Source organism: Polyodon spathula, chromosome 3 (assembly GCF_017654505.1).
Source record: "Polyodon spathula isolate WHYD16114869_AA chromosome 3, ASM1765450v1, whole genome shotgun sequence".
NCBI classification, from domain to species: Eukaryota; Metazoa; Chordata; class Actinopteri; order Acipenseriformes; family Polyodontidae; genus Polyodon; species Polyodon spathula.
In genome coordinates, this window is record NC_054536.1 from 76,378,839 (window position 1) to 76,396,251 (window position 17,413).

Consider the following 17,413-nt stretch of genomic DNA (forward strand, 5'->3'; position numbering starts at 1 on the left):
AACGCCATTGCTGTCTGTTTCACCTTTTTGAAACGGCAGTTTTGGAATAAAATTATAATTGAAATTCATGGTTGCAATAAATATGTTAATAGTTCTACTTTTTTAACATTAATAGGATCTGCTTTATGTGAATATAAAGTACACTGGCAACTTTGGACATAATAAATTACTTAAAGCTGAGAAGTGAAGTATGAAGTAAAAAAGAAAAAAAAAAAAAGTACAGGTAATATATTTAAATTCATAAGGCATCCGCATCTGAAAAAGTCATCTGTAACTATATAAATATATACATTCAGCTGATCCTATTAAAAGACAACACAAAAACTACTGTTCTTTCTTCTTAGGTTGGTGAAATGTTCTATTCTACACACTGAAGTATTTCCTAATTTGTCAAATAATTTTCTAAGTTTCTTTTAGAATTACTATAAGCATGTAGGGCTACTGCTTATGGAAATGTTCTAATCTCTATGCTGTAACAGCACACCAAACAAGAAACACAATATATAGTTCAAGGTCTGTTTTGTTAACCTAGGTTAAGGTGTACAGACAAAGCACAGTACTATATACCCACGAGGATTCCTTTGTTGCTGTGTGCTTGTTGTTTTGTACTTGGCAACATAGGGATTCATCTACATGTGCTAATTTCTGTTTACACCAGTCACAGCCATTAAACCATTACTCTTTTTAAAGGTTTTCAGTTTTGATGTGCAGAATCAGTGTATTGTTTCCTCAATACAAGCCCTCATTGTAAAAAAAAAAAAAGGAGAGATTCTATAAATAAATATGCAGATTATCATTGTTATTTGAACAACTCGTTTCATTTCCTCAATCTCATAAAATACTCAATCACAACTTACACAAATACTCTATTGTGCTTTTCACGTCGGTTTGCAAACATACTATTCTGGTATTGTTCAATGAAGAATGTGAGATTAATGGACGTTCATGTTTAAATAACTCCTATTAACATGTGGAGTTTGGTTTTCTCTGGCAATTCGTCACCCTTTAGTGTAAACAGATAGGCCCACAATATGAATTTTCAGCTACTCCATTGAGAAAAATCAATGGGAATTGCTCAGCTGATTTAGCATCTGCCACTTGGCTAAGGGTGGTAAATGACCTTTTAGGTTCACAATAACATTCAGCCTGTGGTATCTTATCCCAGCAGACAATTTCTTACCAAATCGATTATATAAAAAATAGAAATCAATATTTTACACAAGTTTCATTTCCAGGTAATCCTTGATTATTACTTGTATACGTTGAGTGCCAGACAAAATACCTATTGTCATTGATCGCCCTCACAGTTTGTAAAATGTTAACACGCTAGATTACATTTAAAAGAGCTTGGTTAAAGAAATACTTGATGATAATAAAGGGGGCTTATTTTTATAATAGGAATTGTATATAAGCAGCGATGTCTGCCACATTTACAGTCCCTCCCAAGTTATGGTAGAAAAAATAAATATTATTCAATTTTTTTGTCTTTTAATAAATTTTTGAAAACTGTAGGTTGTGAGTATGTGAGAGGTCTTTACAATATGATTGTATGTTTTCTAATATTTGTTGTTTCTTTTTATTGCAGTTCAACAGAAGAGCCATTTCGATGGAACACCCAAGGTAAGCTTTCTGAATTATTTAAATTAAGTTTGAAACGTGTACAGAAACACAGTATGATTCCTAAATAAGGAATAGTAATAAATTATAGCAATACATTTTTCACACTGCTCCAAATATATGTAATTATTTTTATTATTATTATTATTATTATTTATTATTATTATTATTATATTTATCTCACAGTCTTACATAATCATTTGTACCTTTTAAGAAAATATATGGATATGCTAATATGTAAGGTGAATTGGCTGCGTTTTCAAATACATATTCATGGCATTCCTGTAAATGAGATCCCACGGGCATCTTTTCACTATATACAGACATATGTATAGGTTATTACTGTATGGCTTTATGAAAATGTATTTACTCCCTTGCATCACACATGCACCAGATAGCAAGTGTATCCACAATGTGAACAAGTATGGTTGCACAGAAACCCAATCATGCATGGTAGTTGCAAGGGGGCACTTGTCGTCCCTCGTCTCCCCCTCCCTGGAATCTGAATTTACAAAAAATAAATAAATATAGAGTGTTTTACAGGAAAATTAACAGACTGATCTTTAGATCTGTTTGTTTTTTTTTTAAATGTAAATTCAGTTAATTTTTTTTTTTTTTTTTTAATAAACAAATAAAAACAGACTACCTATAATTTTCTCTGAGACAGCCTCCCTCGCTTACGTGTCGAGACGAGTTAAGGCCCTTACACACCAGACGCGACGCGATCAGCGACACGACAAAGAAATGCGAGGAAATCAGAAAAACATCTGCTTTTCAATAGCGCTCTTCACACCAAATGCGACACGACAAGCGACATTCAGAAATTCAATTGCGAGCGATGAAAAAAAAAATTGAAACTGCTCCAATTTTTGCGAATTGGTCGAGCGACAAATACACAACTGACCAATCAGAGAACAGCTTCATGTCATGTGGTTTGAAATCGAGCACTTTTTCACTTTGTGACGGGGTGTATTTTATTTATTATGTAGGTGTTCATTTGTTATTATTAGTATTATATATTGTGTTTATGTGTGGATGGACGAAGGCCGTCTGACATGATTATTTAATATTGAAGATGACTACGAAAAACCTTGCGTTTGTGTTTTGTTTATTTATTTAAAAAGCTTGTGTAGGAGGTGACCAGTGACCAGAGATGGTCATCTTTATAAAAACCTGCAGCTTTCTGCGCTCCTGAAGAAGAGTGTCAGAGGCAACCGTGAGTCTAAATTAATAGAGAAACAACTGCTATATCTAAAATATACTTGTTTAGAATTGTTAGTGTTCGTGTACATTGGCCAGACTGCCCTTTTATGCAAGTGAACATCGCCCAATTAGCAACAGTTAATCAATTAATTAACTCGGGAGATGGTCACCTTCTGCACAAGGTTTTTAAATAAATAATAATAAAAACAAAACAAAAAAAAACACAAACGCACTGCATGTTGCCGTCATCTTAAATAATAAATAATCAATAATCATGTCAGACAGCTTTCATCCGTCCGCACATAAACACAATATATTTATATACTACGACTAATAATAATAATAATAATAATAATAATAATAATAATAATAATAATAATAAATGAATAGCTACATAAATAATAAAATGCACATAAGGGGTGGGCACCCCGTCACACACTTTCACTGAAAATGGAGGTAAAGATCCTACTTGCAGTACCTAATTTCCCTGACCTATAATAATAATAAGCCATTTTCTATTGTGTTTGTTAGTAACAATACCTCTCTGAAAGATATGGCAAATTTCCAGCTGTCGTGTCTGTGATCGCTTCTGGTGTGCACTATGTTTTTGCAGGGAATTTGACGTGTCGCCCCAGTAAAAATCGTGTCGCGTGTAGTGTGTGCGGGCCTTTATATACACACACACACACACACACACACATATATACACGGGCTTCTGGCTTTAGGTGTTTTCTTCCGACTTTTTGCCTCTCCTTTACGAATTAATTTCACAATTAACAGTTTCTCTGTTTTAATTCAGAAACCAAAACACACTACACAGTGCTCAGGGTCATTTTAAAAGGGGAGTTACAGTTAAACACGACAAAAAGACGGATGCTGGCGAGAGTCCTGAGATGAATATTACGTTAATTTAAGGTAGGGTTAAGGAAAGGCCATGCGTGCGTGACGAATCATTACCATTTTGCAATTTGCATGCGTTTTGCGTCGTGTTTTGTATCATTGGTGAATTGATCAGACAACGAGCGATCATATCCCCTATATGCAAAAAAAGACACACTGAAAAAAAGACCACTCTACATCAAGCAGTTCTCAGAAATCCTGCTACGATGTCAACACGAAATATGCTGCCTGTAAGCGTAAAAAGTGGTCAAAATTGATGGACTGAATGGGCTAACACTGCTTGTAAAACACAGAGCAACTGAGACACACAGATAGTGAGTTTTTTTCTGAGATTTTTATGCAAAAAACCAACGAGGTATGTCTTTGCTAAAGTTCACAAAACTAAATTCAATGTACAGTCATCTTTTTCAGACCAAAAAAAAGGTTAAGAACAAATATGTTAAATAGATATTGGTCTTGTTAAAATGCATTATCCTGAAATTTGACCTTTGACTTTTTTTTGGTTTCAGAATGCATATAAAATGACCCAACTTAATTAATTGTTAGTAATTTACTTTACACATCTTCAGTAATAAATAGTGAATAAACAAACAAACCAAAAATCTGTTAATTATTTTTAAAACATTAACTTAGCCGTGCCTTAACTCTCTCAGTTTGTGGTATGCAGTAGTAGAGAGGAGTCATCTATTAGGGTGATGATATAATTTTGAAAGCTGTAGGAAAGCACACTAAGCTTTTTGGGCAGGACCATTTTTTTTTCCTGGCGGGAAATAACTTGTGCCTTCAGCGTGCAGACTACAGGGAGAGAAAGGCAGCGTGACGTTAAAGAACTAACACATTCAAACAACCAGGAGCGCAAAGAAACACGGACCAGTAAAGTACATTTCCGAACAGCCCCCCCCCCGGCAATGGAGGCACATTTACAGTATTAGTTTTCATCAGATTTTAGCTTAAATTGGAGTTGTTAATGTACATGGGGCTTTATAGGAATTATTACGCAATACAAAACCACGTTACCCGACTACTTTTAAACACCATATATATATATATATATATATATATATATATATATATATATATATATATATAGTCTAAAGATAAGAGAACTTCCCTCTGGAAGCAAGCAATATGTTCTAACTAACTAACGTTAATAAAACTAAAGCAAAACAATATGGTCAAAAAGCTTAAATCGCTATCTACTTTGAAATTAGCTGGCACAGGCAAAAATAATGACTTAGGGTTAATTTAACGCAAATAAACTAACTGTCAAACTAAATTAACAAAGCATCCCTACACACGTTACAAAATGCAGCAGCAATATACAAGACATGCACATTATTTAACAGAATGGTGAAGAAACTCACCAGAACAGGAAACACCAAATTGCTCAGTGACTTGTGTCTGATTCAGGTTTTTTTCAAGAGCTTGAACAGTTTCCAACTGTGTGTAGCGAAAGAAACAGTTGTGCGTTTTGTAGTTTGTTTACATGCCATTTTGTAGTGATGAGGTGCACTCGTGTAAATCAGAATACAAAACAATTCAATGATATGATGGCGGGTCTGAAAATATTTATTAAACATTTTGTCCCTTTGTTACAAAACAGTACTGTATCCATTGTGAACGAATCGCTATCCGTGCCAAGAAGATGTTCTTTAAGTGATATTCCTGTTCTTTAGCCGGAGCACTTACACATTATATATATATATAATATACACACACACACACACACACACAGACACACAGATAGATACACAATGAAAATGTAACAGTCTAACTTTTACAGCTCATTGGGCACATACAAAATTACATAATGTTATTTGCATTTTAAATAGCGAGCAGCTAGGGTTGTTGATTGATTGTTTCTGTATTAGTGTTCCTTGAGATAACAAAATACTGAGCACAAGTCATGTGATTTCATAAAAGTGCCAGGCGCTCAGTGTTTGGTATTTGAGTTGAGGTAAAATTGACATCTTCGAAAAGATTTTAATTAACGCAAGATGGGAAAAAGATCCAACTATGGCCTGCTTGAGTAATGAAGATCTTCTGGTTGATGTCGGTATGATTGAAGGCAGCTTGTCTGTGAGAGAAGTTGCAAGGAGAATGAGGTGTTCTGTTTCAGCAATCAGCAGACTAGTCCAGAGAAACCAGGAAACCGGCTGTGTGAGGGACAGGCCACGTCCTGGAAAGCAGAGGGTCACCACACAGGCCCAAGACCGTCACATCCGACTGATCCATCTGCGTAATCGTTTTCAGACTGCAGTGGCTACGGCACGAGAAATTCCAGGAAGTAACCTGCACCTCAGCAGAATGACTGCAGCTCGCCGTCTGCATGAAAATGATTTGCATGCTCGAAGGCCATTCAGGGGTAACAAGTTGACAGCTGAGAGACGAAATCGCCGTCTTCTGTGGGCCAGAGAACATCTGAGGTGGCGACAGAGTGGTGTATTCACCAGTGAATGCCGTTTTGCCCTTGACAGACCTGACGGAAGACAACGTGTGTGGAGATGTCGTGGTGAGCGTTATGCTGACTGCTGCATTGCTCAAGCTAACCGGTGGGGCAGTGGAAATGTGATGATGTGGGGAGGAATCTCCTTTAATACAAGAAATACATTGGTGCAGATTGAGGGCAACCTTACGGCCCAGTGATACATTGACGCAACAGTTTTTCTGTTCCTGCAAGCCAATCTGGAAGTGTAAAAACTGTCGAGGTCTTGCCATTACCAGCTTTTTCTCCAATAGAACCAATAGAACATCTGTGGGACCAAATCGTCAGTGCCATCCACAGGATACAACCGTGACCAGCCAACCTTCGCCAGCTGGCTGCAGCTGCACAGGAAGAGTGGCGGAACATCCCACAGCAGTACATCTAGAGGCTGATCAAGTCTGTGCGTCAATGCTGCAGGATTGTGGTCATACACAATACTAACTTTGTAATAGTATCATTTTGACATATGTGTCATGTTTCATATTGAAAACTTCTTTGATCTGTATTTTTGTTCACATTTTCTGTGATTTTGTTTGATATCTATGTTTCAAATATCTGATTAAATCTGTTAGACCTGAGTGGTGTTTCTTTTGTGCATCAGTATATATATCTATATTTCCTGCAGGCAGGGTTTTTTTTTTCACAGGCGGAAGTGTGATGCTGGACCCCCCGCTCTGAAGCATAACATCTATACCACTGTACAAAAGAGCCGGCTGACTTGCAGGAGCTGGTATCGGGTTTGTGTCTTTAAATTTGATTGTGTCACCTACCTGCCCTGACCTCTACCCCAATGCATGCTGCACTGTCCCCTGCCAGCCTCAAGTAATGGGTAGCCCTCACAAGGACTCCCTGGAAGTGAGCATGCTGATATGATTGATAACAGAAAGGAAAGACAACTGACACACTCTATGAATGCAATTATTATTGCAGAGCCCAAGTGGTGTCAGAATTGGACGCAGATACCCCGGCGTGCACTCGGAAGCCTGTAGCCTGGTGAGCAAGTCCGAGGGCAGACTTGCGGCTGGCAGATGAGAGTGTGGTATGCATGGGGGTAGGGGTCAGGGCTGCTAGGTGACACAATCAAATATGAAGACATAAGCCTGATACCAGCTCCTGCAAATGAGCCGGTTCTTTTGTACAGCGGTATCGGCCCTATGCTTCAGAGGTCTTGGTTCTCGTCCCACCTCCGCCTGTGAGAACTGCACTTTGCCAATATATATATATATATATATATATATATATATATATATATATATATATATAAATTCATGTAAAGTTTTAATTGTATTTTTTTTTTTTTTAACTACTAAAAAGGTTTAAATGACAATGATTAGCAGTTAGAAGTAAAATGTAAACAGTATTAAAAGGTCTTAACATCTGGTAGACACAGGTACCAATGGATTCGTAATTGTTTGCACAGTACAATACAACAAGAATACAGTATGTTAAACACAGTAAAGTAGCAGAAGTTGATCGAGATAAAACAATAAAGTATGTGTATTGTACAGATAATCTGAAGATACACAATTTTTAATGCTGATATACTGCAAACACAATGTAATAAGGTTCCTTTGCATGTGTGACTCATTTATGTAGGGACTCGTTAGGAAGGTTAATTAGTTTAAGTGTGTTTGGTGTGGTGGAGGAAGGTAATCCTCAGGCTAAAACCTCTTGTGTAAGACCTTATCCTTTGGCAACGTATTATTCTTGTGAAGAAGTGTCAGTAATTGGTGCAGGCGCAAAAGCAGATAAGGCAGGCTAGTGTCATTTATTTGTGATTGTGATCAGGGTGATTAATGCCTTTGTGATTTCTGTGGATTCTATGTTGGTTATAATGCCCTGCATGTCACTTGTTGTCCTTGATTGAGCTTGGAGTTATGTTTAATTGTTTTCCTGTTTCTCTGCGGGGTGTTTCAGACGGTCAGAAGGATATTGAGGATGAGCTCACTACTGGCCTGGAGCTAGTGGACTCCTGCATAAGGTCTCTCCAAGAGTCAGGGATACTCGACCCTCAGGACTATTCTTCTAGTGAAAGTAAGCCTGGTTCCCTTTTTTATTTTACTAAGACAGTGGCTTTGATGTAAGAGTTTTACTGCATGCCAACCTTTGATTCTAAAGCTGTTTTTAAAATAGTTTAGGTTGCTTACAAATTGTACCTCTGGTGCTAGACTGCTACATCTTGTGAAATTTTACAGAACAGCAAGTTCCTTCTGATAGGTAAAACACTGTAATAGTCCAGGGTCCAAGACCAGACTTCAACTTTTTTTTGCTCTTACAAGAATAAAATGATCCTCATGTTACTTTGATAGAGGGGCCCCTGGGAATCAAAATGCGGTAGTGTCAGATCAATGGAATATTGTTCATATACTTACCTGGTCAAGTAATAAAAAAAAAAATACAGGGTTTGGTCACTTTATTAGGAACACACCTGTGTACTTTTACAGGTCCCCAAAATGATGGTGTAGATTTCCAGTTTAAACCTGTTCATACTCCACTTATGGAAAGCATCAGTTAAGTAATGTTGTACAGGTAATTATATCAATTATATTTTAGCAGTATTTCTGTGGAGCAGTAGTTTAATACAGTATGTAGTATTCACAGCGCTAAAAAAATGATTAATAGAGCTAAACACAAATAACACCATACATTTGTTTTGACCATGGCTTCACTTTCATTAGCAATAGGGCCATTTGCAGGGTATCACATCAACAACAACAACAAAATCTAACAAAATAAGAGATTTATTCAAATCAAACACATAGTACTCACAGAGTTGTGGTTTATATTGTCTAACCCCTTTATTAAATGAATTCTGAAAATACTGGCCATATCATGCTCCTACAAATCATGTCATATCTTGGCTCTGCCACTGATCTGCAATGACTCCCTATCTGATTTTGATCCACATAGGTCCCTCTATCAAAATGAGGGACATTGTATTCCTCATAGGGGGAGAAAGGACACTAAGAAATGCCTTTTTTAAAATAAACTTAGACCAACGGGTAGCGCCATGGACAGAGATAGCAACTGGGAAGGCAGTGGATTGGAAATAAAACAAATACTAGTAAAGGTACTAGGCTATATAAAAAAACACTATCCCCCCCCCCCCCAAAACACTTGGTTTACTATATTATACAGCTTTGCATACTTAGTTTATTATCGGATGCAATTATGTTTTTGTATGGTATTGTAGTATTTTTATGTGGGTAGGATGGTGAGTTATATTTGTAATTTACAAGTCAATTGGGGAGAGACTTCTTTGTGGCTGGGAACTTAGACCCTCCACCCAAACTTAAGTTTCAAGCTGAATTTTGGTAATGTGTAGAACTGATATGTTTGCTTGCTGTTTGAAGGTGTGATTACGTTTTTTTTAAAGCGTAATGTAACTGGGGTGGGTCTGGAGTCGAAGTTGCAACATTACTATTAATATGCAAATCTAGTGGAAACTGTTTTTTTGTTTTTTTTAAACTACACTACACAGTTATTTGTATTCTCCATTCTCTACCTTGTTTGGTTGAGACAGTCAGTACAGGTAGGCTACTGTACTAAGTATGTCAGTAAATAAATGGAAAGTATTTATTTTTTTTAATACTGTACAAAACAAATACACAATTGTGCTGTTCCAGACTGTCTGGATTCTTGGGCGATCTGCAGTCCAGAGCTTGTACATCTTCATTGCAGAAGATTACCGTACATTATTGGATCTCAAGCTTAATAATAATGTTTAAGTAGCCTGTATTTTTATGACTAAAGACATCCTGTAAATAGAACATAACTTATTTCATGGTAAAAATATAAACAATTACAATTTTTTCATGTAAAATCTTAACCTCATGTAAACATCAAATTTAAGGGATGTGAGACACATTTATCTTGAAAGATTATGAAGGTGCATTCGAGGTTCATTTAAATAGCTTCATGTTAAGAACATAAGAACATAAGAAAGTTTACAAACGAGAGGAGGCCATTTGGCCCATCTTGCTCGTTTGGTTGTTAGTAGCTTATTGATCCCAAAATCTCATCAAGCAGCTTCTTGAAGGATCCCAGGGTGTCAGCTTCAACAACATTACTGGGGAGTTGATTCCAGACCCTCACAATTCTTTGTGTAAAAAAGTGCCTCCTATTTTCTGTTCTGAATGCCCCTTTGTCTAAACTCCATTTGTGACCCCTGGTCCTTGTTTCTTTTTTCAGGCTGAAAAAGTCCCTTGGGTCGACACTGTCAATACCTTTTAGAATTTTGAATGCTTGAATTAGGTCGCCACGTAGTCTTCTTTGTTCAAGACTGAACAGATTCAATTTTTTAGCCTGTCTGCATATGACATGCCTTTTAAGCCCGGAATAATTCTGGTCGCTCTTCTTTGCACTCTTTCTAGAGCAGCAATATCTTTTTTTATAGCGAGGTGACCAGAACTGCACACAATATTCAAGATGAGGTCTTACTAGCGCATTGTACAGTTTTAACATTATTTCCCTTGATTTAAATTCAACACTTTTCACAATGTATACGAGCATCTTGTTAGCCTTTTTATAGCTTCCCCACATTGTCTAGATGAAGACATTTCTGAGTCAAAAAAAACTCCTAGGTCTTTTTCATAGACTCCTTCTCCAATTTCAGTATCTCCCATATGATACTTATAATGTACATTTTTATTTCCTGCGTGCAGTACCTTACACTTTTCTCTATTAAATGTCATTTGCCATGTGTCTGCCCAGTTTTGAATCTTGTCTAGATCATTTTGATTTTCATTTGTATTTAGTCATGAGAAAGAACATACTAAATGGGCTGAAATCATAACTACATCTACTGTAACCCTATTGTGTCGTACTGAAAAGCTGGGTCAATCGAAATATATCATTCAAAAATGACATGCCAATGGGGTGCCTCAAAATGGCCTTGTGAGGGCGAGACCATCACTGTAATATTTAAATGCATGTTATTGTGTTTATGATTGCTGCTGCTGTCCTACTGGCGATATAGCCGTGGGTGCTGATCAAGTGTATATATGATGGTATATTGCTTTATTTAGATTAGGGCGCTTAGTAAGAGTTAGAGACTATTGAATAATAATGATGATATTATGATATTAATAATAATGACAATGATAATATTGATAATGAGTAAACATAGGATAATGGAATAGTTTATCAATCATCTGTTTGTAAACAAAGACGGTATTCATTCAGGTTAAACAAATGTATAAAAAAGAAAAACGTGTTAATTGCAAAATATATGAATGTTTATTGAAAATTGAATGAATGTTAATGGAGTTTATTTGTGTATAAAATCATTCCAGGTGTAACTGTTTATTGAATTGATCCTGTTAGCAGTAGGCGGAGCTGAGGCTTATTTAATGATCTGTCTTTCCTGTGCTTTCTGTTATTTGTGATCTTCTTGTCTTTGTGAACGTCAGTCATTTTGTGTACAAACTGTTAGTCAGTTGTCATTTTTAATTTGCCTGAAGTATTCTTCCAGTGTCTGAATAAATATGTATGCCTTTGAACACTACCAAGTTACTGTTTCCTGTGCTCAAAAAACCTCTGTGTTCCTGAGTTGAAGAATGTGATTGTGGGTGGGGGTAAGCGTGGACCATCACCCCTTTACAAGCCTGTAAACTTACCCACAGTTAATGGTTTAGCAGTCAAACTGACCTGTTACAATAATGTGCTACTAAATCCTGTGGTTGTTCTTTAAATTGCTGTGATAATGTGGTCCTGTGGGCAGGTTGCACAGCATACTTTCTGACAGAGGGAACGTTGATCATTGGTCCTTTTGATGGAAAAGTAGGTTGCTGTGTTGAGACAACATCCAAATTTAAGATTTTTTTTTTTAAATCAGTATTACTTTGAAGACACATTTACTTTGTAAATCTAAGTTAAAAAAATAATAAAAAAATAAGTGCTTGGGCATTTACAGGCATGTTTGTGCATGATTATTTAAATTAAAAAGAAGAATGCTGATTTGGTTTAAAAAGGCAGGGTAAATGTATGCACTCCCCTCATATTTTCAGTTTACAGTGATTTTTTATATATATTACACAGTGCCTTGCGAAAGTATTCAGACCACTGAACAATTCTCTCATATTACTGAATTACAAATGGTTCATTGAAATTTCATTCTGTTCGATATTTTTTTTTTAAAAACACTTAAACTCAAAATCAATTATTGTAAGGTGACATTGGTTTTATGTTGGGAAATATTTTTAAGAAAAATAACAAACTGAAATATCTTGCTTGCATAAGTATTCAACCCCCACACATTAATATTTGGTAGAGCCACCTTTCGCTGCAATAACAGCTTTAAGTCTTTTGGGGTAAGTATGTACCAGCTTTGCACACAGTGTCGGAGTGATTTTGGCCCATTCTTCTTGTCAGATTTGCTCCAGGTTGTTCAGGTTGGTTGGACGACGCTTGTGGACCGCAATTTTCAAATAGTGCCACAGATTCTCAGTGGGATTGAGATCAGGACTTTGACAGGGCCTCTGTAGGACATTCACCTTTTTGTTCTTGAGCCACTCCAATGTTGCTTTGGCCTTGTGCTTGGGATCATTGTCTTGCTGAAAGGTGAATTTCCTCCCAAGCTTCAGTTTTTTAGCAGACTGAAGCAGATTCTCTTGCAGTATTTTCCTGTATTTTGCTCCATCCATTCTTCCTTCAATTGTAACAAGATGCCCAGTCCCTGCTGATGAAAAGCATCCCCAAAGCATGATGCTGCAACCACCATACTTCACTATAGGGATGGTGTGTCTTGAGGCATGGGCAATGTTAGGTTAGCGCCACACATAGCGCTCTATCTTGGTCTCATCTGACCACAAAACCTTTTCCCACATCGCAGCTGGGTCACTCTCATGCTTTCTGGCAAACTCCAGACGTGCTTTCAGATGGTACTTTTTGAGTAACGTCTTCTTTCTTGCCACCCTCCCATACAGGCCAGTGTTATGTGGAAATATTATGGAGGTTGTAGTTCAGTAGGCCTTACTGAGCTTTGAAGTCCATTCATAAAGCATTAACACCTCCTTAATTCCCAGGGCAGAGGCATGATTTCTGAATACACACTTATATTTTATGAATACAACCGTAATATATTTTGAAAATTTTGGTGTAAACATTCTTTGGGAACCATGGGATTGGATTTTTTGTTTTTGAATATGTAGGTTACTTGGTCCTTTTGAAATGAACATTATATTATACTGAGCAGATATTATCCTTATGTTTCAGAAATGTTTCTTCAGTTCCTAGCTAGAACTTCTCCTGATTACCTTTATTACTGTCCTAATTTAGACAGCCAGTAGCACATGTGTTCAATAATCTTCTCTTGATAAATTATGTATGCTGTTTCTGCTTCACTGAAGTCTGCTTCACTGCCTGCTCTAAATTACTTTCAACACAGGGCCCAGTCTCCTTTCCCAGAGTGCACTGCAGCTCAGTTCCAATCCAGAAGGTTTCCAGTACACAGCCAGCTACCATAGTAACCAGACCCTTGCCCTGAGCGATTCATTGGCGTCTCAGTTCCCTACGCGCAGTGGTCAAGTTGGAGGTGCAGTTCAGAGCTACAACCAGGTAGGGATAACGTCTCATTGTCTTGACAGTAATTCAGTCTGTTTTTATTAATTGATGAATTAATTTATTTACTGCAAAACTGGTACAATAATGTGGGCACAAGAGCGTTTAACAACTTTCAACACTGTTTTAATTTCAAAAGCTTGCTTTGAATACAAAACACATATAGTAATTCAGCTTATATTGTCAGTTAAATTCAGTAAATACAAAAGACAGTTTTCATTGTAGTTTGGATGGCGTTCTCAGAATAGCTGTGACATTTATCTGAAGTCGATGTTAAAGTTAACTTTTTTTTTTTCCTCCTCTCTATTGACTTTTTGGAGTGTTTACTAAATTTAGTTAGCTCTTCCTTTTGTAACATCATCCAGCAATATTCTGATAAACTGACAAAGAATGGTTCGGTTTCAATTATCAGGGAAGCGGGAAGCAGATTTGAGGTGCTGTTCTCTGAGTAGATATTCTGTGTTTTGCCTTTTCACAAAAAGAGTCTCCAGAAGATTTTTTTTTTTTTTTTAAATAATCCAACAAAGGATGGAAAAAAAACACTGCACATTATTAAAAAGGACTGGGTTATGGTCCTGGGTTTATCGGAAGGCATATGTAACATCATAAAATGTACCTGTAAACAAATGTAAATAATTACTGGAAAAAAAAATTAAAGGGTCTTGTTAACCTTACACAGTCAATCATTCAAACAGACAAGCACAAACTTTGTCTCTTATAAAAAATAAATGAATAGGGACAGCTGGCAATTTGAAGTCAGCTACAAGAGCTTACTAAAGGTGTCTAGACTATTTTTTATTTATTTTTTGTGCACACTGGGAGCATGACATCATTGCTCTTGTTTTTCCTATGTGTGTGTGTGTGTGTGTGTGTGTGTTGATACATGTGTGACTACAGGGGATTTCGTACAAACCCTGTACCTGCTGATTCATTTCCCACTGCAGGGGACTGATTTGAGATCATCTTTTGTTTTGTTGTGTCTCACTCAAGGCAAAAAAAATTATATGAAAACAAAAAACATTCGCAGCACATAGTTGCCATGTTACATATCACGTTCTAGACTTACAGCATCCAGGGATATAGTTCCAATATGTTTTTTTTTATTTAAAAAACTGTTAGATTTAGTTTTTTTAGAAGTCAGTTTATTCATGTATTTATTTATGTATTTGCTCAGGTCACATCCAGTCGTGCAGCCCATTTATCTGGATCTGATCCTTCTCAGTTCCAGTCAAGAGAGTCCTTTGTACCAAGCCATGGGAGTGCCTTCCACTTGCCTGACTCTCAGCACACATCTACTGCCTACTACTCCAGCTCGACCCTGCCAGCACAACGTGTGAGCTCCCCACTCTCCATGCACCAGGGAGGATCTCCTAACAAGCTTCAACGTGTGGGCTCGACTTCAGAAAACTCTGGCTACTGCACCACCCAGCGGATCTCGTCTCCAAAGCAGTCCCCTAGCCGACTGGCCAAGTCCTACAGCACCAGCTCTCCCATTAACATTGTGGTGTCTTCATCTGGGCTCTCCTCCTCTCCCATCCGGGTCGCCTCACCACCAGGGGTCCAGGCCGGCCTGTCCTCATCCTCGCCTGTCCACCAGATCAGCTCCACGGTGGGCAATTACGCCACGCTGTCCCCAACGAAGCGACTGGTGCACACTTCTGATCAGTACAAGCACTCCCATGACCTGTATGCCACAGCCACTCTGCAGAGACCTGGCAGTCTAGCAGGTAAATTGATTCAAATGAATTGATGTACATATCTGTTGTCATTTTTTTGTTTTTTGCTCCTTTTATTGTGCATTTCAATTTAGTTTCCACCGCGGTGCGGTATTGTATGTCAACAGGTCATTTTATTATCTGAAGCAAAATATTGTATGGATTTCTGGAAGGCGTTTTTATTTTGTTTATTTTGACAGACTTGTTGCCTTGTAGCTTGTTTGCTTTTTGAAGGGAGAGGGAGGGGAAAGGGGGACGGGGGGCTTTTGCTTTTAGGAGTTTTAAGTGGAATTCTGGAACCTCTGAACAAAAAGGAAATTAAAATAGGTAGCAGAAATTACTTTTGTGTCAGAAGGGCCTTTCTATGAGATTCAGTTATATTTGAATTTATGTTTTAAAGCAGAAAGTAGACATTTCCCAATAATTAAATGTATTTTTATTAAAAGAAATATAATTATTAAACACGCCATGATTTTTTTTTCTTCATAATATTTAATGATGGATGACTGGTTTAATTTGCCAATAAATGTGCCGAAGAAGATCATCTGTTGTTAATTTGTATGACCCATTATTCTCATGTCCCCTTAGGACAACTTTTTATATTAGTGTCACCATGATTGCTATTGTTTCAGTCTACCACTAAAACTAATTCTGAGTATGAGAATTATAATGTCATTTATGTTTTCAGCATTGTCATTGTGATTAAATTATGTTTTATTATTTATGTGGACAGTGGCATTAGGGTTAATATTGTATTTTGTACTTTGCCTCAGCTGATTGGTAGTGCTTACCAACTAATCATGTCAAAATCTTATTCTTTTCCGGTTGTATCTTATTATTTACTGGTTATAGATTTTGGCATTCAGTGTCCATTTCTTCAACTGCCCAAAACAGGGGAACTTTTAAATACTGTTTTAAAAAAGCAAAGTAAAACAGACACCAGTTAAAAGACTAGTGCATCAAACCACGCTTGCATTCTCTTGTCTAGGAATGGTATAATGATTAATACCGTCAAACATTTCATAGTATGGGACCCCTGTGAATCCAATCACTCTAGACTCTTGCCCCAGGTATAAAATCCTGTCACCCTCAGAATGATATACTTTGATATCCAAACTGTTGTTTTCCATCAACGCTTTGCAGAAGATCAAAGCAGTGCTGTATAGGCTATTCTGAAAAACAGTTCACCAAGCCCTTATTCATTTTCATTCATTTTTGTAAAACACCCTTGGATGTTATAATATGGAGGATCCAGTTTATTCCCATGGGTAAAATATAAAATAGTGCTTCAAGCCAGTCCTAAAAATGTATAATGTGGAAGTTGATATTCTGTTCAGTGTTTTGTTAGTATTTATTTATTCTGATTTTCTTATTTCATTTAGGTCTTCCACATTTTTTACTTGTTTCTTATTTGCAAGCATTACCAAATTTGCACAAGCACTATGTATGCTACTGTAGTTCAAAAACTAAAAACCTTTATGATGTACAGATTAAAAATCAGATTGGAAAATAATTAAACTATTTAATTCACTTATTTTCTAAATGTTATACTTGCGTTTTTAGCATTTTATCTCTTTTTTGTGAGGAATATATTGACATTATTTTCCATTTAAAGTCTGTAAAAAGACAAATTATAGATACAGGATACAGGATCAAGATGACAAGGTTTCTTCTTAGTCAATACCTGCATCAGCTTCAAAAGCTGTTACAAGTGGTTTTAGCTCAGTTCATGATGGCACATATCTTCACCCTTGATTACAAGTGCCTGTGTATCATAAATACAAATGTTGGCTTTTGTGGTTGACATACACAGTAAGCCTCATTGTAGTGCAAATTAGTGTTGCACTGCTTCAACAGTCAAAGGCATTTCTGGGTTAATATTTGGATGGGAGTTAATTATGTAGTCAGCTTCATTCCATAATACTGATAGACA

At 36.8% G+C, this 17,413-nt stretch overlaps 1 protein-coding gene across 5 annotated transcripts in view; it reads left to right on the top strand.

Annotated features, from left to right (window-relative positions):
- The window catches only part of LOC121313419 (catenin delta-2-like), a 350,408-nt gene that overhangs the window by 158,949 nt on the left and 174,046 nt on the right, over positions 1–17,413 (top strand). For 4 of the 5 annotated variants that reach the window (XM_041245943.1, XM_041245938.1, XM_041245942.1 and 1 more), the window contains 4 exons: positions 1,586–1,620; positions 8,123–8,239; positions 13,593–13,762; positions 14,940–15,492. In XM_041245943.1, the coding sequence (XP_041101877.1) occupies positions 1,586–1,620; positions 8,123–8,239; positions 13,593–13,762; positions 14,940–15,492 (875 nt within the window). The remainder of the gene's footprint in view (positions 1–1,585; positions 1,621–8,122; positions 8,240–13,592; positions 13,763–14,939; positions 15,493–17,413) is intronic. The other variant, XM_041245941.1, reaches the window with a different exon arrangement.